Source organism: Colobus angolensis, unplaced genomic scaffold (assembly GCF_000951035.1).
Source record: "Colobus angolensis palliatus isolate OR3802 unplaced genomic scaffold, Cang.pa_1.0 Scaffold240, whole genome shotgun sequence".
In the NCBI taxonomy this organism is placed as follows: Eukaryota; Metazoa; Chordata; class Mammalia; order Primates; family Cercopithecidae; genus Colobus; species Colobus angolensis.
The window spans coordinates 2,013,767-2,040,424 of record NW_012115600.1 but is presented as its reverse complement, the minus strand read 5'-3'; the positions used below and the strand labels follow the sequence as shown (position 1 = coordinate 2,040,424).

The 26,658-nt window shown below is 53.3% G+C and overlaps 1 protein-coding gene across 1 annotated transcript in view; it reads left to right on the top strand.

The window, feature by feature from the left end:
• MYOM3 (myomesin 3) overlaps nucleotides 1-26,658 on the top strand; it is a 61,742-nt gene that overhangs the window by 11,989 nt on the left and 23,095 nt on the right. The window contains exons 6-20 of the mRNA XM_011945593.1: nucleotides 999-1,094; nucleotides 2,778-2,866; nucleotides 5,314-5,358; nucleotides 5,811-5,948; nucleotides 7,708-7,869; nucleotides 8,501-8,642; nucleotides 10,132-10,331; nucleotides 11,002-11,055; nucleotides 11,550-11,677; nucleotides 14,427-14,610; nucleotides 16,912-17,083; nucleotides 20,404-20,525; nucleotides 20,929-21,116; nucleotides 21,655-21,781; nucleotides 22,915-23,093. Of these exons, the coding sequence (XP_011800983.1) occupies nucleotides 999-1,094; nucleotides 2,778-2,866; nucleotides 5,314-5,358; nucleotides 5,811-5,948; nucleotides 7,708-7,869; nucleotides 8,501-8,642; nucleotides 10,132-10,331; nucleotides 11,002-11,055; nucleotides 11,550-11,677; nucleotides 14,427-14,610; nucleotides 16,912-17,083; nucleotides 20,404-20,525; nucleotides 20,929-21,116; nucleotides 21,655-21,781; nucleotides 22,915-23,093 (2,026 nt within the window). The remainder of the gene's footprint in view (nucleotides 1-998; nucleotides 1,095-2,777; nucleotides 2,867-5,313; nucleotides 5,359-5,810; nucleotides 5,949-7,707; nucleotides 7,870-8,500; nucleotides 8,643-10,131; nucleotides 10,332-11,001; nucleotides 11,056-11,549; nucleotides 11,678-14,426; nucleotides 14,611-16,911; nucleotides 17,084-20,403; nucleotides 20,526-20,928; nucleotides 21,117-21,654; nucleotides 21,782-22,914; nucleotides 23,094-26,658) is intronic.

Here is a 26,658-nt window from a genome sequence, read left to right as displayed (position 1 = left end):
CCTGTAATCCTAGTACTCTGGGAGGCTGAGGCAGGAGAATGGCGTAAACCCGGGAGGCGGAGCTTGCAGTGAGCTGAGATCCGGCCACTGCACTCCAGCCTGGACGCGAGACTCCGTCTCAAAAAAAAAAAAAACAAACAAAAAAAATTCCCACAGCCTTATGTTCAAAAACTGGGCATGGAGATTTTTGAAAGCTCCTCCAGCTATTGTAATGAGAGCCAAAAAGAACAGCCATCCTTAGGGTTGGGAAGAGAGGCAGGGGTCTGGGGTCCCTTCCCTGGCAAGCCCCTTCAGAGGGAAGGGAAAAGCTGGGGCCTGGTCCTAGGGTACCCCTGGGGATGGCTGGGTAGGGGGAGGGGCAGCTGCCCCTAATTACAGGCTCCTTCTTCTCTGCCCCCAGAAGGGAAACAAGCCCTTAAGGACCTGTGGTATGTGGGCACAGGGGAAAGCGTTTATATGCTCATCCCATTTAATTGTCACAGCAGCCCTGTGAGGCCAGTGCTTTCATACCCCCATTTTACAGGTCAGGACAACTGAGGCTCAGAGTGGCATAAGTGCTGCTCCAATCGCACCAGCAAGTAAGCAACACAAAACTGCAACTGAAGGCCAGGCGTGGTGTTTCACGCCTATAATCCCAGCACTTTGGGAGGCCGAGGCGGGTGGATCACCTGAGGTCAGGAGTTCGAAACCAGCCTGGCCAACATGGGGAAACCCGTCTCTACTAAAAATACTAAAATTAACTGGGCGTGGTGGGGGCTCCTGTAATCCCAGCTACTCGGGAGGCTGAGGCAGGGAGAATTGCTTGAATCTGGGAGGCGGAGGTTGCAGTGAGCTAAGATTGCACCACTGCCCTCCAGCCTGGGCGACACAGCAAGACTCCATCTCAAAAAACAAAACAAAACAAAACAAAAACCTGCAGCTGGAATCCCCGTCCGAGAGACTCCAGACCCCTCCCACTTGGAACAGACTGCCTGCCACAGACCGCTTTGTCTCCACAGGTACAAAAATGACACAAGGATTGATCCCCGCCTCTTTCCTGCCGGAAAATACCGAATCACCAACAACTACGGGCTGCTGTCCCTGGAGATTAGGAGGTGAGACTGGGGACCTGGAGAGACCCACGACCCCGGGCCCTGCCACCGCCAAGGCCAGAGCAGGATCCCAAACCCTTCCTCAGAGCTGCGGCCCAGGTTCACCTTCTTCAGAAGTCTCTGGGGTGCTGGTCAAAATACCGATTCCTGGAACAGGACAGACCCTCCCCTTGCCCCCAGAGATTCAGATTAAGCAGGTCTGGAACGGAGCCCAGGAACTGATATTTAACACACACCCACTATGTGATTCCGATGCCTTGAGATACACGGTGAGAAATTTGGACTCAGAGGCTGGCCATGAGGACTGGACGCTGAACTAGGCATGCTGGGAAGGCTCCTTGTGGGGGAAAGAAAATACCATAATACGCACACATATGCACCTGTGCACGCACATATGCACACATGCACATACACAGTGCTCACACATGTGCTTGTATATACAGACGTACACATGTGAGGGGAAGCAATTACATGGGAGAGAGTTCAGCCTTTCAGGAGATGGTGAGTCCTAAGCATGGTTTTGAGGGAAGAGGCAGGGCGCATGCGGGGAGGCCACATGGGAATATAAGGTGTGGTGCCTCATTAAATGAGATGATATGTGTCACTCGTCATTCATATCAGCTGCCACACGCTGAGTTCCTCCCAGGTGCCAAGCCCTGTGCTAGGTGCTTTTCACATACAATCCATAATCCCTGCCACCATGCTTGAGGGAGCACCCCGTGTCACAGGCAACAAAACAGGCCCAGAAAGGTAGGCAACAAAACAGGCCCAGAAAGGTAAGGGTCTTGTACAGCTACTATGCAGCAGGGCCTGGTATGAGCCATTTCTCTCTATCTGGATTGTTTCCCAAACACCAAACCCTCGAGTTCAACCAACCCAGACCTCAGAGACACAAAGATAAGCAGAGCACTCATCTTACCCTCCAGAAGTGGGGAGACATAAACATCTGACCATATAAGGGAGGCACCCCATGGACTGCAGAGTCGGGGAAGGTGTGCAGGCCCAGGGGACCTCCAGGGGCAGGCAGAAGCCAGAGGGATTCCTGTGCTGAGTGACCGGCACAGAAAGGAGGCATCAAGGGGCCTCTGCTTGCTAATGGGGCCAGAGGTGCCACATCCTACCGCCTCCTCTCTGCCACCAGCGTGCCCCTAGGATGGAGCTGGCCCAGGCTTCCACTGGGAACATGACAGGGTTGGCCTGGTTGGTGGTGAGACCCATATCTGAGACTGGGAACACCTGGGTGTCTGGCCCGGTTCTACCCAGATTGCAGTCTGCCTTGACCAAGTTTGTCTGCTGCTCTCTGAGAAGGAAGGAGCCTCCCGCTCCAGGATTCTTGTTTGAAGCTGAGTTGAATTCCATTTGCTCTGTGACTCTGGGAAAGTCACTTAACCTCTCTGGTCCTCCAGAGTCAGCAATAACGGCAATGTGGCATATCATATTTTCAAAGCACTTTCTCCTGAGATGGTTTAGGTGGTGTCATGTCCCCAGTTTTTCAGAGGACACCGAAGCATGGAAAGGTGCAGTGGCCAACCTAAAAACACAGCTTTTCAGAGATTGTGACCAAAGTCTCTTCCTGGCACCATGAGGCTTTCCTTAGTTCCAGCCTTTCCCACCCACATATGGGGACTCGTGTTTCCCATGGAGCCCAGCAGTCTTGGGAGGAACTTCTCCTTCTCTCCTTTTCAGATGCACCATTGAGGACTCAGCCACTTACACTGTGCGAGTGAACAATGCCTACGGCCAGGCCTCCTCCTTCGCCAAAGTCCTCGTCCGCAGTAAGTCCTGCCATCCCCAACAGGCAGTCCGGGCAACAGCAAACCCAAGCTGAGCAGACAAGGACATGGGTCTGCGTGAGACCTGAGGAAAGGCCGTTGGCACAAGGCTGTTCAGCCCGGCATTGGGTGACCAGGGCAGCCCTGGAGACTCCCGCTTCCCTGGAGGCCTTCGTAGCAGGTGATAGTCTCCTCCATCAGCCTGGCATGGGCTGACGGTGGAAGGCGAGTGAGGCAGGATCACCTGTCCCTGTGGGTTGGTGTCAAGAGCAACTGGGAGAGGGGAAGGGAACTGACCTCTCCTGAGTCTTCACTGTGTGCCAGACACCCTTGATGGTACCTGATTTCATCCTGAGCCAGATGGTGGCAGGGCTGGGACTTGAACTCAGCTCTCTCTGCAGAGTCATCACTGGCATGGTGGGCACTGTTGTGTGAACTGAGTGGATGAATTAGCGAAAGAGGCCCCTCTTCTGCAGGCAGGTGCAGCTCCCACTCCAGGGCACATGGCTTGGCAGATGGAAAACAGACCGAATTTTAGCCCCCATGTTGCTCTCTCGGGGGATATCTTTGCACAGAGCACAACCTACACAACCGTTCAAGGCGAACCCACCTGCCCACCACGCCAGAGAGCATGCTTGGCCCACCGGATTACGCTTAGGTCGGGATCCATCTCAGGGCCTCTGGGAGGGTGGTCTGGCCCTGCCAACCCTACTGAGGGGTCCTCGGGGCAAAGGCCAAACCCCAGCAACTCCCCACCTGACCCTCACTGCCCCATGTGGGTTCTGGTGCACATTTTCCAGTTGGGCTTGGGCCCCTCCCGGAGGTCACCCCCTGGGCATCTGAAATCACAGCATAAAGCAGGGAGACACTCAGGAGTCAGCCAGACCCGAGTTCACATCCTGGCTCTGCCGCCGACTGGCTGTGTAAACCCGGGAAGCCACCTCACTTCTCTGAGCCTCTATTTCCTCATCTGTGAAAGGAAGAATCCTACAATCCTACTACCTCTCTCAGATGCCCGTGTTGATTAAATGAGGTGATAAGCCTTGGCATGTGGTACCCACTCCCATGACCAGGGCAGGGCACTGCCCAAGGGGGTCACACATTTGGGCCCGGAAGAATGCCGTGCCCTGAGTTCCAGGACCCCCGGGAGAGAGAAGCCCACACATGCACACACATACACACTCTCACACACACACATGCACTCATACACGCGCACTCATACACACACTCCTAAGGCAGCTGTCTTGGGCAGTAGACAGGTGGATCCCAGCCCACCCTCCCTGCCTCTCATCAGACCTTGTTAAACTGTCCTGCACAGCCCTCTCCACCCACTGTCCTGTTCCCTAAATAGCTCTTAGGAGGCAGATCCTGCTGCCAGGCCAAGCTCTTGTGCAGAAATTTGAGCTGTCCCCACAGGCCGTGCCCAGAGTCAAGCCCAAGGTCAGGGACTGGGGCTCTGCCTCCCTCTGCCCACCCATCCTTCCCACCACTCCTTCCAGATCCCTGTCCCTCTCTCCATCAAGGCTGGCAGCTCCAGGGTCCACCAGGTTTACTCTTGGCCCCAGACTCCAGCCAACCCCCTGCTCCTCCTACTCTACTCACCGCCACTACCACCCTCTTCTCTGCTCTCATCTCCATAGCAACTTGAGTGATTTTAGTGACCTGGGGGGCAGGAGCCCTGAGTTCCAATCCTAACTCTTCCACTGACCTGTGTGATCTTGGGCAGCCTCTTGCCCTTCTCTGGACCTTGCTCAGGAAGGGCCTTTCCAGGGACCAGTGTCATGTCATAGCTTCAGGCCGCTGGGGTGTTGTCTGGACAGCTGTGCCTCAGTTTTCTCATCTGTTTGAGAGGGTAATAATAGTACCAACTGACAGGGCTGTTGTGAAGATTAAATGAGTCAATGTGTTTAATTGGCTCGTTTAATCCTCACAGCATGGGGCAAGCACTGTGTGAGTGAGAGCTGCTGTTACTATTCTCTGGTGGTCTGTGGCAACATTACCTTGGATTTCACCCTTCAGCCCCTGGACTCTGTCAGTGCTGCCCCTCCCCCACCACTCTCCCTGATCCCACCAGAAATGCCCGTGTCTCTGCGTCTCTGACTGGGCTTGACCGCTGTGAAGACGGTCACAGCGGCCAATGCGTGATCCTGGGGGCACGTTTGGGGAGACAAAGGAAACCAGTATGTATTGAGAACCTGCCATGCATCAGGCTATGGCTGCGGGCTTGGTTCATGTGAACCCACTCATTCCTTGCCCCAGGTAGGAATTACTGTCCCATTTTACTGCTGAAGAAACTGAGGCACAGAGAGGTGAAAGAACTTTCCCAAAGCCACAAGGGGGAGCCACCAACAGACCAGGACTCGAACTCATATCCAAAGCCTATGTCCCCAAAATAGCATAGGAATGTGGGGTCTGAACCTTCTCCAACTCCATTTGCCTTTGGTTTTCAGCTTACCTGGGGAAGGATGCCGGCTTCGATTCAGAGATCTTCAAAAGTAAGTCAGCTGGGGGAGCATGGGACCTGGGATTCTTTGTTCAGGCTTTGCTCCCCAACCCACTATGGTACCTGTTTAGAATACAGCCATCCCCTGCCCATAAAGGGATGTCCACCAGGGTTTGTCTATGAGCTGGTAACACTCGCACCTGACTTCTAAGGGCTGCAGGGTACCCCAAAGCTGTCCCCAGCTGCTGAACTGTCCTCTGACTAAAACTGGGTTTGAAAGGCAAAGCCAGAAAAACCAGTGGACTTGGCCTTCAGATGTTTGCTCTTTGGCTTCTCTGGCCCCTACCTAGATAAGTCTCTTCCCATCCCACCCCAAGGCCAGGTCCCCTTCTCCCAGTCAAGACCCAGAAGAGAGGGGATGCCCCAGAAAAGTCCTCACTCCTAAGTCCCAGGCCAGGCTGGCTGCCTCAAAAACTTCTGCCCCAAATTTCATTCCCACCCCAGGATCGATGTTTGGCCCCAGCGTGGAATTCACCTCGGTGCTGAAGCCAGTCTTTGCTCGTGAGAAGGAACCCTTCTCCTTGTCATGCTTGTTTTCGGAAGATGTGTTAGATGCTGAGAGCATCCAGTGGTTCCGAGACGGTGAGGACCCCCAGTCCTGGCCCCCAGCCTCCAGAGCTAGCACCTCCAAAGCTCAACTCAGAGCCAGAGAGGACCCCTAGCGGAGAGACTCTCTCCAACCAGTACCAACTGAGCTGAAGAGGCAGAGGAGAGCAGGAGTACAGCCAGGTGTGGTCAGACCATGCCACCCCACAAATGGCCACCAAGCATCTGTGGGGTGCCAGACTCTCTCCAACCAGTACCAACTGAGCTGAAGAGGCAGAGGAGAGCAGGAGTACAGCCAGGTGTGGTCAGACCATGCCACCCCACAAATGGCCACCAAGCATCTGTGGGGTCCCAGGCCAGGGCTGGGGCTGGGGCAAAGGGTAGGGGCAGATGTGCATGAGCCCAGGGGGCTGTGTCCACCTGGGAGGAGGGAGGAAGCCATCAGCACAGTTGTAGCCACCAGCACTGACCAGGCACCTGCTCAGCCATTTGCATGCATCGTTACCTCCCTAAGAGTGAGTGAGGGAGGCCAGGCGTGGTGGCTCACACCTGTAATCCTAGTACTCTGGGAGGCTGAGGCAGGTGGATCACCTGAAGTCAAGAGTTCAGGCCTGGCTAACATGGTGAAACCCCGTCTCTACTAAAAATACAAAAAATTAGCCAGGCGCAGTGGTGGGTGCCTGTAATCCTAGCTACCCGGGAGGCTGAGGCAAGAGAATCGCTTGAACCTGGGAGGCAGACGTTGCAGTGAGCCAAGATGGCATCACTGCACTGCAGCCTGGGGGACAAGAGCAAGACTCTGTCTCAGAAAAAAAAAAAAAAGTGAGTAAGGGCACTCAAAGCAATGGGAACAGAGCCCCAAGGTCGGGAGGCAGGAGGGCACCACAAGCACTCAGGGCAGGCTGCGACAGTTGCATCGGGCTTTTCAGAGTCAGGGTTGTGGTGCAGATAAACAGTTGCTGACCTGTGGGCTGGGAGGCCTCTGGGGACGTCTCAGGCAAGGCCTGGAGAAGCCTGGTCAGAGCCAAGGCAGGCCTATAGGCCTAAGGACCCAGAGTAAAGTGCCCCTCTGGCACCCCCAGCTCTGAGCCCAGGGAGGCTGTACCTGCTGGGGGAGTAGGGAAGCCATCAGGATCCCTGACAGCTGCAACAACAAGGCTGAGACGTTTTCCCAAACTTATAGATCTTCCAGAATGGAGGTGCTGACCGGAGGGCGGAGCCTTCCCATGGGGTAAAGAGAAGAGCTGGCTCCACAGGGTGGCCTCAGGGCAGGGCCCGCCCCTGAGCCCCGGACTCCGCTTCTGAGTCCCCATCCACCTCCTAAGCTCCCATCCTGTGAGCCCTCACTGCCCTCCCTGACCCCTAACCCCTCAACAAGTCCTCCACCCGCCTCACCGAGGCCCCAGGCCCTTTACTGAGCTCCCACCCCCCGCAAAAGGGCCCTCCTTCTTTGAGTCCCCTGACCCCATACAGGGACCCATCTCTCTTGCTCCTACTTCCTCAGAGAACCTACAACTCCTCACCTTGTCACTGGCTATGTCCCTAAACCCCCACTCCCTCATTGAGCCCCAGCCCCACACTGGCCCTTCCCTACTCCCCAAGCGCTCTACAAACAAGAGTTCTCTGCTACCTTGGCAAAGCCCTGGAGGCCACCAGCTGCACCCAAGGCCTGAGCTGAGCCTCACCAGCCTCTCTGTCTGCCTAGCCAGGGTCTCCAGGCCCCCCGAGTTTCCACGGTTCCCAGGTGAGACCAGGACCCCCCACAAACTCAATGGCCCCCGCTTCCCCTCCACAGGGAGGCTACTGAGGTCCTCGAGACGTCGGAAGATCCTCTACGCAGACCGCCAGGCGTCCCTGAAGGTGTCCTGCACCTACAAGGAGGATGAGGGGCTCTACACGGTCCAGGTGCCCTCACCCTTCGGACCCCGGGAACAGAGCACCTACGTGCTTGTGAGAGGTGAGGGCATGGGTGCGTGCAAGGTGGCAGCAGAAGCCCAGAGACCAGGGCTCTGCCCCTCGTTTGCTGTGGAACCTTAGGCAAGGGCCCTGCTGTCTTGGGGCCTCAATTTCTCTGCCATAAAATCAGGGCTTTGGGTTGGGGTCTCCAAGACTCCACATGACATCCTGTGACTCTCCAAAGGGACGTGGCCTGAGAGTTAACCCGGTTAGAGCCAAGGAGGCGGGGAGCTGAGTGTGGGGCTGGAGTGATTCTGGCCACTGCTTAGGGCCTGGGTTCACATCCTGGCTTTGTCACTTCACCAGCTGGGTGACCTTGGGCAGGTCACTCACTCACCTCCGTGAGACTCAGTTTCCCCATCCAAAGAGGGGAAGGCTGCTCTGGGGCTGGAATTAATTATTCCACTTGTTCAGGTACTTGGTGTAAAATGGGCCCCCAAGAAGTGGTACTGTCACTCTTCCCTCAGATACTGCTATGGGGGTGGGGGGACTAATATTCAGGCCCCAGTCCTCAAGATCAAAACTGAGCCCCTGGAGGATGGATGAGAAGAAGATGCTGGATGGGAGTGGGAAGGGCCTGTCACCAAATGGCCACTGACTAGAAGGGCCTCCCTCTCACCCCCGGGTTTCAGATGCTGAGGCCGAGAACCCCGGGGCCCCAGGCTCCCCGCTGAACGTCCGATGCCTGGATGTGAACAGAGACTGCCTCATCCTGACCTGGGCCCCGCCTAGTGACACCCGGGGCAACGCCATCACTGCCTACTCCATCGAGCGGTGAGTCGGCCTCTTGAGTGGCAGAGGCCCTAGGGCTAGAATTCTGTCTGGTTGTGGGAGCCACAGCAAAGAGGAGGCCCCATGCCTGGCCTCGGAGAAACCCCACACCCCCGCTCCTCAGAACAGGACAGGAGGCAGGCTGTGCTGTGTCATTTAGGGGCAATGGAGGGGCATCCATGCCTCCAAGTCTCTGTCATGCTGATACCTGGAATTCTATGCTGGAGTCGGCTACTGCCCTGTGGACCCTCTAGAGCTGACCCAGAGGGGCAAAACAGGCAGTGCTTGAACCCTGAGCACAGTGAATTCATGGGCTATTTTCCTTCCTGAATGACAGAGAGAGATGGAATAGCACTGATCCCAAGGGAGGAGGCAAACAGGTTGACAGCCCAGAACCTCCGGCCTCCTTCTTGTGTGGCCGGCTCTGAAGGCCCAGCTTGAGGAAATAGCTGATGCTGCCACAGACGGGCTCATGAGCATGCTAAGGGCATGCCTCATCCCTTTCCATCCTTACAACGACCCCTCTCTAAAGAGGAGGGGACTATCTAATGCCCCCTTCTATGGATAGGGAAACCAAGGTATGTGGGGAGATGACTTTGCTCAAAGACACATTTGTCGTTAGTGGTGGAGACAAGACTTGGACCCACATGTTATGACTACCCCAACCAGCTGGTAACAATAAGGGTAACGTGCACTGTCACACTGCCTGGGACAATGGTACCAAGAGGGTCCAGAGAGCCCAGGCTTGGAGGGTCAACCTGGAATGCACGCCAACTTAGGGAGGGGACAAGCTCAGGTGAATCCTAACCATGTGACCTTGGGCAGGTCTTGTCACTCTCTGAGCCACAGACCCTCCATGTGTACAGTGAAGGTGACCACACATGCCCCCAGGACTTCCAGGGAGATGAAACAAGGGCTGGGTGTGGAGGGCACAGCACAGCCGTGGGCTCACGATGATCCCCCATGAAAGGCACTGCTGCTGGTCAGCATCAGGGATGGTGAAAAGGTCTCCCAGGGACCCGAAGTTGGAACCAGTCTCTTCCATTGGAGAGAAGAACTTTAATTGGTAGAGATGAGCTGGGCAGGCTCCCCCAGTTAAAGAAAAGTCCTCAGGCCGGGTGCGGTGGCTCACGCCTGTAATCCCAGCACTTTGGGAGGCCTAGGCAGGTGGATCACGAGACGTCAGGAGTTTGAGACCAGTCTGGCCAACATGGTGAATCCCCGTCTCTACAAAAAATACGAAAATTAGCCAGGTGGTAGTGGCGTGCGTCTGTTATCCCAGATACTCTGGAGGCTGAGGCACGAGGATTGCTTGACCGGGAGACGGAGGTTGTGGTGAGCAGGGATGGTGCCACTGCACTCCAGCCTGGCAACAAAACAAGACTCCATCTAAAAAAAAAAAAGAAGAAGAAAAGAAAAGCCCTCGTAGAGGCTCACATTGGGAAGGTGTGCAATGTGGGCAGGGGCTGAAAGGCGGGCCTGTCTCCAACAGGTGCCAGGGTGACTCTGGGGAATGGGTCCCCTGCCATGAGGCCCCCGGAGGGACTTGTCGGTGCCCGATCCAAGGCCTCATCGAAGGTCAGAGCTATCGGTTCCGGGTGAGAGCCATCAGCAAGGTGGGCAGCAGCCTCCCCTCCAAGGCCTCAGAGTTGGTTGTCATGGGCGACCATGATGCAGCCCGGAGGAAGACAGGTGGGTATAGAGGTCCTAAGCGACTTTCTAGAACATCAGTCAGGGAACCCTCAGGACTACCTCACACAGGAGACAATCTGGCCCTCAGGCACCCCGAGTCTGATGGAGGAAGCACAGCCCAGCCCTCAGTAAACACTAGTCTGACGAAGGAGACAAAGGCCAGCCCTCGAGAACTTCCAGTCTGATGGAGGAGGCACAATCCGGTCCTTAGGAACCCCTAGCCTGAGAAGGAAGATACAGCTAGTCTAATGGGCAAAACCAAACCGTCCATGGGAGAGACCAGTCTGAGGGAGCACCCCACCCCAGCACCTGTCAGATGTCCTTCAGCTCGAGTGTGGGGACACGGCCCTCTCAGCCCTCGGGAGCCACGCTGACTTGGGTGTGCTAGACGCTCCACCACGGCAGGGTGCCCGGCCCCAGGCGCCTCCTTCCTCCTCTCTGTCTCCACTTGTCCCAAGAGAAAGAGCGTCTACCAGGGCCTGAGAGCAGCAGGGCTCCACTTGGGACTCCTGAGAAAGCTGAGGTCACAGGGCACCTGTCTGAGGTTGCACAGCGAGGGCTGCAAGGCCAGGACTGGGACAGGGCAGGACGAAGAGCCTGGTGTGGGGTAGGCCCTGGCCTAACTCCTCCTGTCCCACCCCCACCCTCCCATGCTCTCTTCTCATCCTAGAGATCCCCTTTGGTCTGGGAAACAAGATCACCATCAGCACAGACGATTTTGAAGGTATGCGGGACCCTCCTATGTAGTTCTGGAATCTGTATCATCTGGAAACTCTCTATCGTTCTGGAAACTCTCTATCGTTCTGGAAACTCTCTATCGTTCTGGAAACTCTCTATCGTTCTGGAAACTCTGTATCATTCTGGAAACTCTGGGAAGTGAGCCAGCAAGAAGGCAGAAACTGTCCCTGTGCAGGGTGTGAGGGATCAGGGCAGGTGGGGCCTAGTCGGAGGCAGCCAGAGTGCTGGAGTCATGATGGCCCATCTGGCTGTGGCCCTCCTGGAGGAGGCAACACGTTGGGAAAAGTCCTGGGCGGGGCAGGGGGAGACCTGGGTTCTGGCCCCAGCTCTGCCCAGCATTGCTGGGTGACCTGGAGCCAATTACTACCCCTCTCTTGGGGACGGGTGGAGATGTAGTTCCCTCCTCCGTGGAATGAGGCACTGAGATTAGGGGGTCTCTGAAGGCCCACCCATCTCGGCCCCGGGTGACTCTGATTCCAGATACTGTGACCATCCCCTCACCGCCGACCAATGTCCACGCCAGCGAGATTCGAGAGGCCTATGTGGTTCTGGCCTGGGAGGAGCCGAGGCCCCGGGGCAGAGCGCCACTGACATACTCCCTGGAGAAGGTAGGGGACCCCGAGGCCCCAGCCCCAGGCCAGCCTGAGAAACAGCATGCTGTGGGACCCTGGGCAGTGTCCCCTGGGAAGGCGGTCAGAGAATAAAAAAGAAGCCCCTGGGCCGGGCGCGGTGGCTCAAGCCTGTAATCCCAGCACTTTGGGAGGCCGAGACGGGTGGATCACGAGGTCAGGAGATCGAGACCATCCTGGCGAACACGGTGAAACCCTGTCTCTACTAAAAAATACAAAAAAACTAGCCGGGCGAGGTGGCGGGCACTTGTAATCCCAGCCACTTGGGAGGCTGAGGCAGGAGAATGGCGTGAACCCGGGAGGCGGAGCTTGCAGTGAGCTGAGATCCGGCCACTGCACTCCAGCCTGGGCGACAGAGCGAGATTCCTTCTCAAAAAAAAAAAAAAAAGAAGCCCCTGGCTGGAAGGGGCCAGGCATGGCCACACACAGAGGCATGGGGATGGATTGAATAGCCTTTTGCGGCTACCTCTAGCCCTGGGAGGCCACTCACTGCTGGTTGTTCCTGAGGCTGTTCATGGAAATACACAAAATACAAGGCACAGACAACAATGACAATATGATCCACCACTTCCTGGGTACCTCCCTGCCCCCAGGTCGGCTGACATCAGACCACACACTGGGCCAAGCACTTCTTGGTGGGACTATGTTGGGAGGCAAACAAGGCTGGTACCCTCTAGCCAGGGACAGGAACCAGCAGCACTTGCAGAGCCTACGGAGTGATGAGCACTAGGAGGTGGCTCTCACTGGGGATCGAGTGGGGGCAGGGGAGACCCCGGCGAGGATGCAGCAGGTCTTACAGAGTGGACTTCACAGTGGAGGGGAGGCAGGATGGCGGAGTAGAAGACAGCATGGGTGTTAAAATCTGTTCAAATCCTGCCTTCTGCTGTGTGATCCTGAGTGAGTGTCCTAACTTCTCTGAGCCTCAGTTTCCTCCAGCATAGAACAGAGAACCTGCCCTATGAAGATGAAATAAAACACGGCCCGCAGCCGGAGCCTGCAATCCCCGGGATCTGTCAGTGCTTCCCAGGGAGGTGTTCTTGACTATCTCCCTGAAGACACAGACTAAGTTTATCTTCTCACTACTTTCTGTGCCCAGCACAATGCCTGGCACAAACCAGGTGGACAGAGAAGGTTTAGGGAATAAATGAATTTAAAATTTCCAGGAAGGAATCTCTGGCTCTGGTTATCCAACCAGGCCTCTCTTTTCACACTCATGGGTAATCCTTTTTCTCTGGCGTAGGAAAGCCATAGATAATTGAGGACTGGTTTTGTGAGGTGGCAGGGTATCACGGTGGAGATGTTGGCGTCAGACTGCTTGGGTTCAAATCCTATCTCTGCTACTTACCAGCTGTGTGACCTTGGGCAAGTTACTTAGTTTCTCTCTACGCCTGTTTCTTCTTCCATAAAATGATAATAATCATACACAGCTTGTTTGTAGGGTTAATGTGAGGATCAAATTAATTAGCGCACATAAAGACTTCGAATAGAGCCTGGCACACAGTAGGAGCTCAGCAGTCTTCATGGTTTCTTACGGTGATTTCTTGTCCTACCTGGTCTAGGCCACTGACAGCCAGATGGGCTTGGGAGGGGGAAGACCACAGAGGATGGAATCAATGGGTCCTCTGGTGCTTCTAGGTCTTAGCTCTCTTGCCCAGACTCAGCAGAAATGGTCTCTGGGTACCTCTCTCATCTGTATCACCCTGGGCTGTTCACCCTCCATCTGCCCAGAGACTCGGAGTTTCTGGCTGCTTTCTGGGTCCCTGACACTGTGGAGAGTAAACAGGTTTGCAGCTACCCACACCTGAGTGAAGTGAAATACCATATCCACCAGTTATTAGATGCAGGACTTTCGGCCAAGTTACCGAAACTCTCTGAACCTGACTTCCCTCATCGGCAGAGAAATTAACACTTTCCTGCAGGGTTATTGTGAGAATTCATTCATTTGTTCATTCGTTTGTCCCAGAAACATAGATGGAGCACCTGCCATGTGACAGTGCTGTTCTCCGTCCTGGGGACACAGCAGTCGGGGGAGGGAGTGCCAATGACAAATGGAGTAAATCAGTAGAATATTACGCACAGTAGTGAGTGGTAGGCTCTAAGGAGGAAGACGCCGAGCAGGGAGGGGAACTTGAAGTGTGGGGAGAGGAGCTGCTGACATTTTTAGATGGAGTGGCTGGGAGGGCCGCCCCACTCCCCAGGAAGGTGGGTTTTGAACAAGACGGAACTGGGTTATAGGTAGAAACGGAGGGGAGACCAGCCAAGAGGCTATTCAGATCATTCAGGTGCGAGGTACTGACAGCCTGCATCAAGGTTATGGTGGGGAGCATGAGGGCGATAAAGCATGGCTGGGTTCTGGGTAAATTTTGAAGAGTGAGTCAACTGAGTTTGTTGATGGAGCACATTTAGGGCATGAGACAAAGAGAGGAAGAGCCAAGGGTGGCTCCAGGGGTTTCACCCGGGGGACTGGAAGGATGGGGGCAACCAATGCACTGCAGGTGTGGGAAGCTCTGGAGCTGTGTCGTGGACAGGCTGGACGTGAGGTCTCGGTAGGTATCCAGGTGGAGAGGCGAGGAGGCAGATGGGGCAGAGCTCCGTGCTCAGGGGCAGCCTGGGCTGAGTATAGAGGATCATGAAAGCACATGGGCTGGGGACAGAGATCATCGGAGGTGACCAGCAGAGAGCCGTCTGGGCAACCGCGTAGCCAACGTGAGTTCCTCTGTTTCTTCAGTCAGTCATAGGTAGTGGCACCTGGGAGGCCATCAGCACGGAAAGCCCTGTGAAATCTCCGCGATTCGCCGTTCTGGACCTGGAGAAAAAGAAGTCATATGTCTTCAGAGTGCGAGCAATGAACCAGTATGGCCTGAGCGATCCCTCAGAGCCCAGTGAGCCCATCGCCTTGCGGGGCCAACCAGGTACCCTCGTGATGCAGGGGGTTGGGGAGGAGGCAGGCCAGGCCAGGCTCAAGACCTGAAGCTGCAAGGACAAAGCCCTACCCACTTCCCTGTCCCTGCTCCCTTCTACCCATCATGAAGCCGAAAAGCAATTTGACCTCAGGCCTGGCGAGTTTTAAGACAACAGAAATTACATTTCTCTGGGCAGGAGGCTCATGGAGAGAGAGAGCCTTCTGCTTTTTTCCAGATCAGCAATGAATGGGTTACAGAGTGCAGCCGGGTCCCGCACAGCAGCTGTGCAAGCAAGTGGTCCCTCCATTCTACAGGTCTCTGGCCTGCCCCTAGATCCTGCAGCCCACTCCCAAGCAGCCCCTGGCACCCTGCCTGGTGGGAGTTGAGCTGTCCCACCTGAGCCCTGGCTTACCAGGCAGGACACTGCTCATCTGCAGCATAACGGGGGACCTGGGAGAGTCATTTCCAAGCTGCACACCTTGCTGTCCTCAACTGGCAAACCCATTGGTTTTTTTTTTTGTCTTTTTTTTTTTTTGAGACGGAGTCTCGCTCTGTCACCCAGGCTGGAGTGCAGTGGCCAGATCTCAGCTCACTGCAAGCTCTGCCTCCCGGGTTTACGCCATTCTCTCGCCTCAGCCTCCCGAGTAGCAGGGACTACAGGCACCCGCCATCTCGCCCGCCTAATTTTTTTGTATTTTTTTAGTAGAGATGGGGTTTCACCATGTTAGCCAGGATGGTCTTGATCTCCTGACCTCGTGATCCGCCCATCTCGGCCTCCCAAAGTGCTGGGATTACAGACATGAGCCACCCGCGCCCAGCCCAAACCCATTGTTTTAAAGGGCCTTGTTACTGCTCCTACCTCTGGCTCCTTCCTGAGTCTCCCAATTGCAACTCCATCCTGACCCCAGCTTCCCAGGGCTCCCACCTCTGAGACTTCTGGATTCTGAGGTTCTTTACCCTTTCATCAGATTAGAAGGTTCCCTGTAGCTGCCATCACAACCAGCCCTTTAAGGAACCTTTCTACAGTGCCACCTATGCAAGAAAAGCCTGGTTTGCTGAAGGTCCCATTTGGAGAAGATTTCAAAATTCTAGATTTGTTCTGCTTCAATAATTTAGAAGGGAAAAAGTACACACACGCACACGCACATGCACACACACACGCACACACACAGCACGTATGAACAAGTTGGTGAGCAAGTGGTGTTTTTCTTTAATTCTGGCGAACATTTGGATTTGATTTGGGGCCTGGCCAGTGAGCAGTTTGTCATCAGATGTGGGCAGTCTCTGGACCATAAACCAGACTTAAATTGTACCAGGCAAGGCTCTGGTATAATTCAGAAAGGAAGGGAGGGCAGGGCTAGAGGTGAAACCTTTAAAGAGGTGAGGGGTGAAGACCTGGGATAGGCAGGACCCTTAGGAATAAGAAGAGAGGAGAAAAAATGGAACAGGTCAAGGAACAGAAGCTTGGAGGAGTCCAATGTTTGGGGGCCAAAAGAAAATAGAGAACCACCAAAGGATGTGTAAGGAATTTAGAAATAAAAAGAGAACTAGGAAGATCATGCACCTGCCATCCATCAGTCCATCTATCCATCTATTCATCCATCTATCCATTTATTCATCCATGAATCCACCTGTCCACTCATCCATCCATTCATCCATCCATCTATCCATCCATCCATCCGCCAATCCATCCATCCATCATCCATCCATCCATCCATCTATCCATCCATCCATCCATCCATCTATTCATCCACGTACCCACCTGTCCATCCATCCATCTATCCATCCATCCATCCATCCATCTATTCATCCACGTACCCACCTGTCCATCCATCCATCCATCCATCCAATCAACCATCTATCCATCCATTCATTCAACCAACCATCCATCTATCCATTAAACAAGTTACAGCAGCACCTACCTCAAGGAGCTTAATTTCAGGGAGCCACGAAAATCGGTAGAGAAGTTTCAAGGAAAGAAAACTGAGATTAAAGATAAGGACTGAGGAAAGCTATCAGATTTGGTGACTTTTGAGTGAGAGAGAGTGTGTGTGTAAGGATGAATGAGTGAGTATGCTTTTGTGCTTTAGTGAGGAAGCAGAGATGCTCAGAGGTAAGGGGAGAGAGGACTTTTCGGATACACTTCTGGGCCTATGGAAGAGTTCCCAAAGTCCCCAGCAGGTCAGGAATTCATGCACCTTGATTGCTGTGGGAGCTCCTTCTGGCCTCTCCCCATGCTCCTCCCCTTCCCCAGCCTGTCAGAGCCACGTAAATCAACCTTGTCATTCAACCCATGTTTCTATTTTTTAGCTACCCTCCCTCCTCCAGCTCAAGTTCAAGCTTTCCGAGACACGCAGACCTCTGTCTCCCTGACATGGGATCCCGTGAAAGACCCAGAGCTCCTGGGTTATTACATCTACTCCCGGGAGGTGGGGTCATCTGAGTGGCAAACAGTTAACAACAAACCCATCCAAGGCACCAGGTACGTCTGCCCACCTGTATCAGTCTGTTCTCACACTGCTATAAAGACATACCTGAGACTGGGTGATTTCTTTTATAGAGAGGTTTAATCAGCTCAGAGTTCTGGGAGCTGTACGGGCCTCTGCTTCTGGGGAGGCCTCAGGAAACTGATGATTATGGAGGAAGGCGAGGGGGAAGGAAGCATGTCTTACACGGCGGGAGCAGGAGAGGGAGAAAGAGCAAAGCGGGAAGTGCTACACACTTCCAAACAACCAGATCTCATGAGAACTTGCTCCCTGTCTTGAGAACAGCAAAGGGGAAATCCGCCCCGACAATCCAATCTCCTCCCACGAGGTCCCTCCCCCAACACTGGGGATTACAATTCAACATGAGATTTGGGTGGAGGCACAGAGTCAAACCAGATCACCCCTCTTCCTGCACCAGGCATCCTTGAAGGGGGGCCATAATAATAATGAAGCCCAGCGTTTCACAGTATCTACCCTGCGTCAGGTACTGTTCTAGCATTTTTATTATGTGAAGTCATCTAGTTCTACCTGCAAGTCTATACATGTAGGACTATTGTTTTTATTATTTTACAGATGAAGAAACTGAGGCTTGGAGAGGTTACATAAGGTTACATAACTTGCCAAAGCCCCTGTAGCTTAGTAAGTGGCAGGACTGGCACTTGAACCCAGATGGTCTTTTTCAACAAACCTCATTGAGAATGTGCTATTTGCAGGACTCCATGGATAGAGATGACCATGCCTTGGTCTCATCCCTCCAGGAGCTTACAGCCAGAGAGAGGTGTGGGGGGCAGAGCAGTGAAGAGCTTTGGAGCCAGGGAGGCCTGTGTTCAGGCTCCACACCACCCCTCACCCTTTCTGTATTAGTCAGGGTTCTCTAGAGGGACGGACTAACAGGATAGATGTACATATGAAAGGGAGTTTATTAAGGAGTATTGACTCACACAATCACAAGGTAAAGTCCTACAACTGGCTGTCTGCAAGCTGAGGAGCAAGGAAGCGTGTTCGAGTCCTAAAACCTCAAAAGTAGGGAGGCCAACAGTGCAGCCTTCAGTTTGTGGCCGAAGGCCTGAGAGCTCCCAGCAAACCACTGGTGTAAGTCCGAGTCCAAAAGCTGAAGAAATTGGAGTCCAATTTTCAAGGGCAGGAAACATCCAACATGGAAGAAAGATGAAGGCCTAAAGATCATCCAGTCTCCTCCTTCCATATTCTTCCACTGCTTTATCCTGGTCATGCTGGCAGCTGATTAGATGGTACCCACCCAGATTGAGGGTGGGTCTGCCTCTCCCAGTCCACTGACTCAAATGGTAATCTTCTTTGGCAACACCCTCACAGACACACCCAGGAACAGTACTTTGCATCCTTCAGCCAATCAAGTTGACACTCACCCATTATCCTCCCTGATCATCAGTTCCTTCCTCTGTAAACCAGGAGGGTGGGGCCACATTCCTGGCCTCTTGACATTCCAACTCACACTCCACTCTGAGGTTCACTCCTCATCCCCTGGCCCTGAAAGACCCTCATCCTAGCAGGCACAGTGGGTATTGGGGCTTCTGGGCTGGTAACTTCTCTTGATATAGGAGCTCTGTCGGGGAGGGGGCTTAGGTGATAATACCTCTCCCTTCCCTTTCCAACAGACAACTTGCCAAGCCCTGACTGAGCACACCTGACTGGGCTGCCCACACCCTGGGCCATGAGCCAAGGTCATCTGACCAAGAAAAAGGAACAGCCCCAGTGCCCCATTGGTCTTTGATGCCTCACAGTTAGCTGTGAGGGGTCCCTCATAATTTGTTACCAGAAACAGATAAAATTCCCAAGTTGGAGAATAATCAGGTTTTTGACAAATTAGCTCAGAGTCAAGCTTATCCCTAGAATAACACCTCTCCTCCAACTTGCATTCAGCTGTGCTTCCCTGAAGGGGAGGGCAGGGGTTGGAGGGCTGGCATGAATGGGGTAGCATGACCGAGGGAAGTGGCATACAGAAGTGAAGGTGGCATGCTGCTCTGGCATGTCCAGAGAACTTGTCCCACATGTGCATTTCATCTGTTACATGTGTCGTGACTGGAAAGAGGCTAAACCCTGCTGCCCAGGAGTTGGAGCCTGGGGCAACAGCAGAAAGGGAGCTAAGTCGGGCTGTGGTGGTCCAAGTCACTGTGGAATCATCAGGCTCCACAGAGCCTGGCTCCCAAAAATGTCTGAATGAATGAATGAATGAATGAATGAATGAATGGTGGGTGGGCAGGTGCTACACTGGTGCTCAGGAGACCTGGCTACCATCGAGGCTGAGCCCCTAATTGGCTGTGTACTCTTGGCCATCTCTGCCTCTGTGGTAGTGCTTCCCTACTCGTAACATGAGAAAACTGGATCGTTTCACCCCTAAGGGCCCATCCAACACCCAAGACTTTGTCCTCATCTCCAGAAGAGGGATAAGTAACAGCATCTTCTTCAGAGGGTGTTGTGAGGAGCACCTGGTGGATAGACATAAAGTGAGTGCCAGACAAGGGCACGTTGCTATCGGCATTATCGTCATTGTCATCTGTTGTCAACGGGGTCTGGTCTGGGGAGTCATCCCAGCCTCCCCTGTTCAGGTGCTGCCTGACCATCACCCACTTCGGTGCTCCCTCTGTCCCATAAAGGCATGTTCCCCCTTTAGAGGCACTTGTCCACAAGCAGAGAGCTTGCTGCTCTGCCAGCTGTCAACACTTGATGTGACTGAAGTCCTGGGGACTTCTTAGGGACCACTAGCTGAGAGGAGCTCCCTGCAAAACAAGATTTGCTCTAGGAGAATGTTGATAGGTAAAGAGAGAGAGAGGGCCACAATTTGGGTCTTATCAAGAAGGGACAGGATGAAAAGGACATTTTTCTCTAAGCCAGAGCATCCTTGCGTGTCTCTGGATGACAACTCTCTTTGAGGGCTCTGAAAGGACTCCGTGTTTTTGCATCACAGCATTAGTGCAGGCATTAACAGCCACATGTTCTTTTTCAAGGACAGAGCTCAAAGTCTTGAAGATGTACCATGTGGCGCTGGGGCCAGGGTTGGCTGCCTTTGCTTTAAATTAGGACCTTTCCTAGCATGTTTGCATTTTAAGGGTGGATCTGGAAAAGCAAACATCCTTTAAAACCCTTAGGTCTACCCCCTCCACGGTGTCATCTCGGGCATTGCCGTGGGATCAAGGGCAATATTTTTAGGAAGAATTGACCTGGAACTTTCAAATTCTACCACGCTGGTGACCACTTATTCCACAAAGTTGTTCTAGAAAGTTTGGGAATGTCTCCAGGCTGTTTGTACATCCATGAAAGCTGCACATTTCCCTCCCAGGTTTACAGTTCCCGGGCTGAGGACGGGCAAGGAGTACGAGTTTTGTGTCAGGTCAGTCAGCGAGGCTGGGGTAGGCGAGAGCTCAGCCGCCACCGAGCCCATCAGGGTCAAGCAGGCTCTGGGTGAGTCCAAGGGCAGGTCCAGCCTGCAAACCTCCCTGGGCTGGGCGGGGAGCTGGGGCTCATAGACCACATCTTGGAGGGCCCAGTCCTGGTGGCTTGTGGCACATACGACCTCTGAGGGAAAATGGAGCTGGCCCTGGCTGCCCTTTCCTTTGGGAAGGAAGTAACCATGGCTTGAGGTCATGGGATGAGGCCTGAGCAGCTCTAGCGGGTGGGGAAGCCTTCAGGCCCAGAAACCTGAGGCTCCGACGCCCTCCTGAGGCACAGATACTGCTGGCTCAGGGAGAAACCCCTGGAGTAGGGCGGGCACCAACTAGGGGAGGCTCATCGGCCCCCTCAGGCCCCACTGTCCAATCCAGCCACCCTAGGGAGCAGCTGTCCTCACCTCCTTACTTCCCTGTAGCTACCCCGTCTGCCCCACATGGCTTTGCCCTCCTGAACTGCGGGAAGAATGAAATGGTCATTGGGTGGAAACCCCCCAAGCGTCGTGGAGGTGGCAAGATCCTGGGCTACTTCCTGGACCAGCATGACTCAGAAGAGCTGGACTGGCACGCGGTTAATCAGCAGCCCATCCCCACCCGGGTCTGCAAGGTAAGGCTGGAAGGTGGCCCCAGCCTGTGTCATGACTGGTTTAGCAGAGACCGGAGGGCAGTGCTTGAGTCTTGGAGTCGGACAGAATCTGACAGAGGTCTCAAGTTCCCCTGCCTCAGCCATCGAGATCATTTTCCAGTGCAGACCCACCTTGAACAGAACTGTTTAGAGCCCCCAAGAATCCCAGCACTTTGGGAGGCTGAGGCGGGTGGATTGCTTGAGCTTAGGAGTTCGAGACCAGTCTGCAACATGTTCAAAACCCTGTCTTTACAAAAAATACAAAAATTAGCTGAGTGTGGTGGCACGCACCTGTAGTCCCGGCTACTCGAGAGGCTGACACGGGAGGACTGCATGAGCCCAGAAGGTTGAGGCTGCAGTGAGCCATGTTCATGCCACTGCACTCCAGCCTGGGTGACAAAGTGAGACCATGTCTCAAAAAATAAACACAAAAGCAAAGCCCCCACAGACCTCCTGCTCTGAGTCGCTCTCCATCCCTCCCCCAGCCTCAGTCTCACAGTTTGCGTTTCTGCTCTTCAAGGTCAGTGACCTTCGTGAAGGCCACTTTTATGAGTTCCGTGCCCGGGCTGCCAACTGGGCAGGTGTTGGCGAGCTGTCGGCACCCAGCAGCTTGTTCGAGTGCAAAGAGTGGACAATGCCCCAGCCAGGTGAGAGGCCTGCAGGCCTGAAGTCCAGTGCCTGCCCTTCCCTCCCTCGCCAAACCTACGCAATGAGATGAAGGCCGCAGCACTCCTCTGTGCATTCAGGCTTGCGCTGTTTGTCCTGCACCCCAGGCCTGTGGCCCTTCCACAAACCCACTCTATAATTCCTGACACAAATGGAGTCCTAAGCCTGTCTTAAAGGACCCCTGATCTGGGCCATCAACTGGCCCAGCACAAACTATTTCCCAACTCGAGACCCTGCCTGCTTCTGGACATAGACCAATCTCCAGCCCCAAAGGTGCGCTGCTAGGGTGAGCAACTAGTCCTGGTTTGCCTGAGACTTTCAGTTTACTACTGAAAATCCCATGTCCCAGGAACCCTCTTAGTCTTGGACAAATGGACAGTTGGCCACCCCACCCACTGTTCCCATTAACCCTGTAAGCCTTCTCACAAATGAGCCCCTCACCTCCCACTGAGGAAGGAGAATCACACTTTTCCATCATTTTGTTCAGCTCAGTTCTGTTTTCTACACAAAACCTCTACCTGAGTGGCAGATAACTAAAATGTATGATGCTTTTGACAGCAACAATTATAAACAACTAATATTTATTGGATACCTACTAGGTACCAAACACTTTTCATAAATTATCTCACTAATGCTCACAAAAGCACTATATTACAAGAGCTATTATTATCCCCATTTTACAGATGGGGGGACAGGAACAAAGAGGCCAAGTATCTCGCCCAAAGTCCCCATATCTGGAAGAGGTGGAGTTTTGACATGAACCCCAGAGGTCTGACTCTAGAAGTTACACCCTTGGCCCCCACACTAAACACTGAAGCACTTTCGAAGGATTAATGCTATCTGGGATGGGGATGGAGAAGGTCAGGGAAGCTACTAGGAGGAGAGGAGACTGAGCACATTTTGAAAAGTGAACCCTGTTTCAGGCCCAGAGCCAAGCTTTGCCATGATGCCAAGGTTGGCCCGGGCTTGGCGACACCCAGAGCAGGCCCTTCCTGGCTTGACTGTGACTGATGGATTGACAAGCTTGTTGACTGACTGCTGGGCTTGCTGCCCACCTGGCTGGCTGCCTGGCTGCCCGACTCACACATCTCTGCCCATCTCTCGTTTGTCACAGGCCCCCCGTATGATGTACGGGTGTCCGAGGTGCGGGCCACATCCCTGATGCTGCAGTGGGAGCCCCCACTGTATACGGGAGCTGGGCCTGTCACAGGCTATCACGTCAGTTTCCAGGAGGAAGGCTCTGAGCAGTGGAAGCCAGTCACCCCGGGCCCCATCTCTGGCACCCACCTGAGGGTAAGTTCTTATGCCTTCATCTTCTCACTGGCCCTGAGCCTTCCCTGCCACTAGAACATTAGCGCTGGAATGACCTCCAGACATCGTTGCCCTCACTTAATGGCAGCAGAGGATCAGAGAGGAAAAGCGATTTGCCTAGGGTCACACAGCAAGTTGGAGGTAGGTCTGGCTGGCTGGTGTCCATATCCTGCTCCATGCTAGGCAGGCGCCTCCGTAAAGACCCACTTGCTATCAGCCAGGTATATCACCATTTGCACATGCATGGCCCTTGACCCCGGAATTCTGCTTCTGGTATTGAATTATAGAAAGGCAATTAGGCAAATGTGCAAAGATCTAAGGATAAGGATGCTTCTTGTAGCCTTGTTGATAATGGCCCAAGCCGGAAACAACTGAAACGTCCATTAGTAGGGGTGTTGCTTAAGTTCATCACAGTGTACCTTAAAAGTAGAATCCTGTGCCAGGCAGTATAAAGAATAAGGCAGTTAAAGGAACAAGGCGGTATAAAGAATGGAGATGGGCAGGGCATGGTGGCTCATTCCTTTCATCTCAGCACTCTGAGGAGGCCGAGGTGGGAGGATTGCTGAAGCCCAGGAGTTCGAGACCAGCCTGGGAAACACGGAGAAACTTCATCTCTACAAAAAAAAAAAATCAGCCAGGTGTGGTGGTACACACCTGTGGTCGCAGCTACTCGGGAGTATCACCTGACGTGGGAGGATCACCTGAGCCCAGAGAGGTCCAGGCTGCAGGGAGCCGTGATCGTACCACTGCACTCCAGCCTGAGGGACAGAGCAAGACCCTGTCTCAAAAAAAAAAAGAATGAGGTGGACCTACATGCGTGTATTAACACAAAAAGGTATCCATCCTATGTGGCTAAGAAAAACAAAGCAGAATACAGAGTAGGATATTTATATGTGAATAGCATATAATATATATAACATGTTATATATAACATAGATAAATAAACATGTATGCATGAGTGCAAAGAGTGGACAATGCCCCAGCCAGGTGAGAGGCCTGCAGGCCTGACAGAGGTCTCAAGTTCCCCTGCCTCAGCCATCCAGATCATTTTCCAGTGCAGACCCACCTTGAACAGAACTGTTTAGAGTCCCCAAGAATCTCAGCACTTTGGGAGGCTGAGGCTACATGTTCCTTAATTTAAATGAGAAACAAACTCTAGAGTCTTTGGCTGAATGAGAAGTCTAGCAGAATCACTGGTTTTGTTCTGGAGTGGTGGTTGCTTTAACTTCCACACGTGCGGGAGGTAAGGAAATCACAAAGTGTCTTCTCCTGGCCTAAACAAGACAATTCACAAATACTTAGACATGTCAGGAAACAAAGATGTCACTTGAAACATTATTAGCAGACACAAATTACTACCTTAGACAACCAATCAGAGTTAGACTTCCAGGTGACTGAAGGCCACTTTCACAGGCCATCGTGTCTACACCTAAGGCCAGCATGTCTCAGGGCCTCCTTTATTTGAGGAATATTTGTAAGAATGTGATGTGGATTAGGTTCCATTTTCTGCAGCCCTAGGGAAAGGTGAAGTATTTCTCCAGCCCATTTTCCTGGGTGCTTTTCCCCAGCAGGCAGGAAGATACGCAGTTTTCAAGCCCATTCATCAACATTCCATGAGGGAGCAGCCGGAGGAAAGAAGGCTGGCTCAAGAAGCCTGTCACAATGGGAAAGAATAAGATACTAACAAATAGGATAGGTGCATGTCCTGTTTCTACCTGGATTATTTCCTTGGAAAAGTCTAAAAAGATTTTGCCCAGGCGCGGTGGTGGCTCATGCCTGTAATCCCAGCACTCTAGGAGGCCGAGGCAGGCAGATCTCCTGAGGTCAGGAGCTCGAGACCAGCCTGGCCAACATAGTGAAACCTCTTTTCTACAATAAAAATACAAAAATCAGCCACATGTGATGGCACGTGCCTGTAGTCCCAGCTACGCAGAAGGCTGAGGCAGGAGAATCACTTGAACCTGGGAGGCGGAGGTTGCAGTGAACTGAGACTGCACCACTGCACTCCAGCCTGGGCCACAGAGCGAGATTCCATCTCAAAAAAAAAAAATCTCTAAAAAGATTTTTACCTTGGCCGGGCATAGTGGCTCACACCTGTAATCCCAGCACTTTGGGAGGCTGAGACGGGCGGATCACGAGGTCAGGAGATCGAGACCATCTGGGGTAACACGGTGAAACCCTGTCTCTACTAAAAATACAAAAATTTAGCCGGGTGTGGTGGCGGGCACCTGTAGTCCCAGCTACTTGGAAGGCGGAGGCAAGAGAATGGCATGAACCCGGGAGGCGGAGCTTGCAGTGAGCTGAGATTGCGCCACTGCACTCCCGCCTGGGCAACAGGGCGAGACTCCATCTCAAAAAAAAAAAAAAAAAAAAAGATTTTTACCAAATGGTTCATTCTGGTCATGTCTAGGGGAGGGCCTGCCAGGGGTGCTTTAGTCCTTCATGGCATGTTGTGCTCTGTCACTTAAAATGTTTCCCAACAAGTGTGTATTTCTTTTATAATCGGAAAAAATTAAAATACCTTCATTTTACAAAAAATGAAATTAAAGCCACCTCAGACAGAATTAGGGAAGACGAGCCTCAGCCAGGGGACTCTGCTGAGACCTTGAGGTCTCCTGACCTCATATAGGTGAGGTCTTCACCTATATGAGTGGCTCGCCCCCTCCGCATGTATGTTGGGCCAGGCCAGGGCAGGACAGCCTTGGTGACCTGGCACCGGCTTCTGCATGTGGACTGTTGGCCACCATTCGGTCAGTCAGCCCCTGGCAAAACATTTCTTCACACCTGCTTTAATGCCAGGCCTGGACCAATTCCTAGGCATGAGAAACTAAATAAGTCACAGTTGTTGGGTAGCAGGCAATAACAATACTGTGTGATAAATGTTGCAATTGAGGGGGTCTCAGGAATTCTGGACGCTCAAAAGAGAAGGTGAGAGTTGCTTCCTGGAATCCACGCATCTGCCGAAACTGAGTGATGGAGCACAGGCTACAGTGGAGGGAGCCAGGAGGGAGGCAGGACGACACTCCAGGCAGCGCACTCAGCAAGGGCAAAGGCAGGGAGGTGTGAAATGGTGTGATGGATGTGGGGACGCTGAGAGAGCTGTGGCATGAAGGGGACAGATGGAGGGACAAGAGGACAACAGGCTAAGGCCAGGTTAGGAAGACTCTAGGTACTCAACCTCGAAATTTGAACTTGACCCTGAAGGCCACTAAAAGATGTACACACCATCAGATCGGCAGAGGGAAAGATAGACTTGGAGAGAAGGGTCCCAGGGCAGAAACGCCCTTTAGGAAACTGTTGGACTACCCCAGGTGAGGAGAAACGAAGCCTCAATCATGGCTGTGAATGGGACCTGGAGGAAAGTGGCCACATTTAAGAAACATTAGGAAGGCCGGGCGTGGTGGCTCACACCTGTAATCACAGCACTTTCAGCGGCTGAGGCGGGTGGATTACCTGAGGTCAGGAGTTCGAGACTAGCCTGGCCAATATGGTGAAACCCCGTCTCTACTAAAAATACAAAAATCTGCCGGGCATGGTGGCAAGTGCC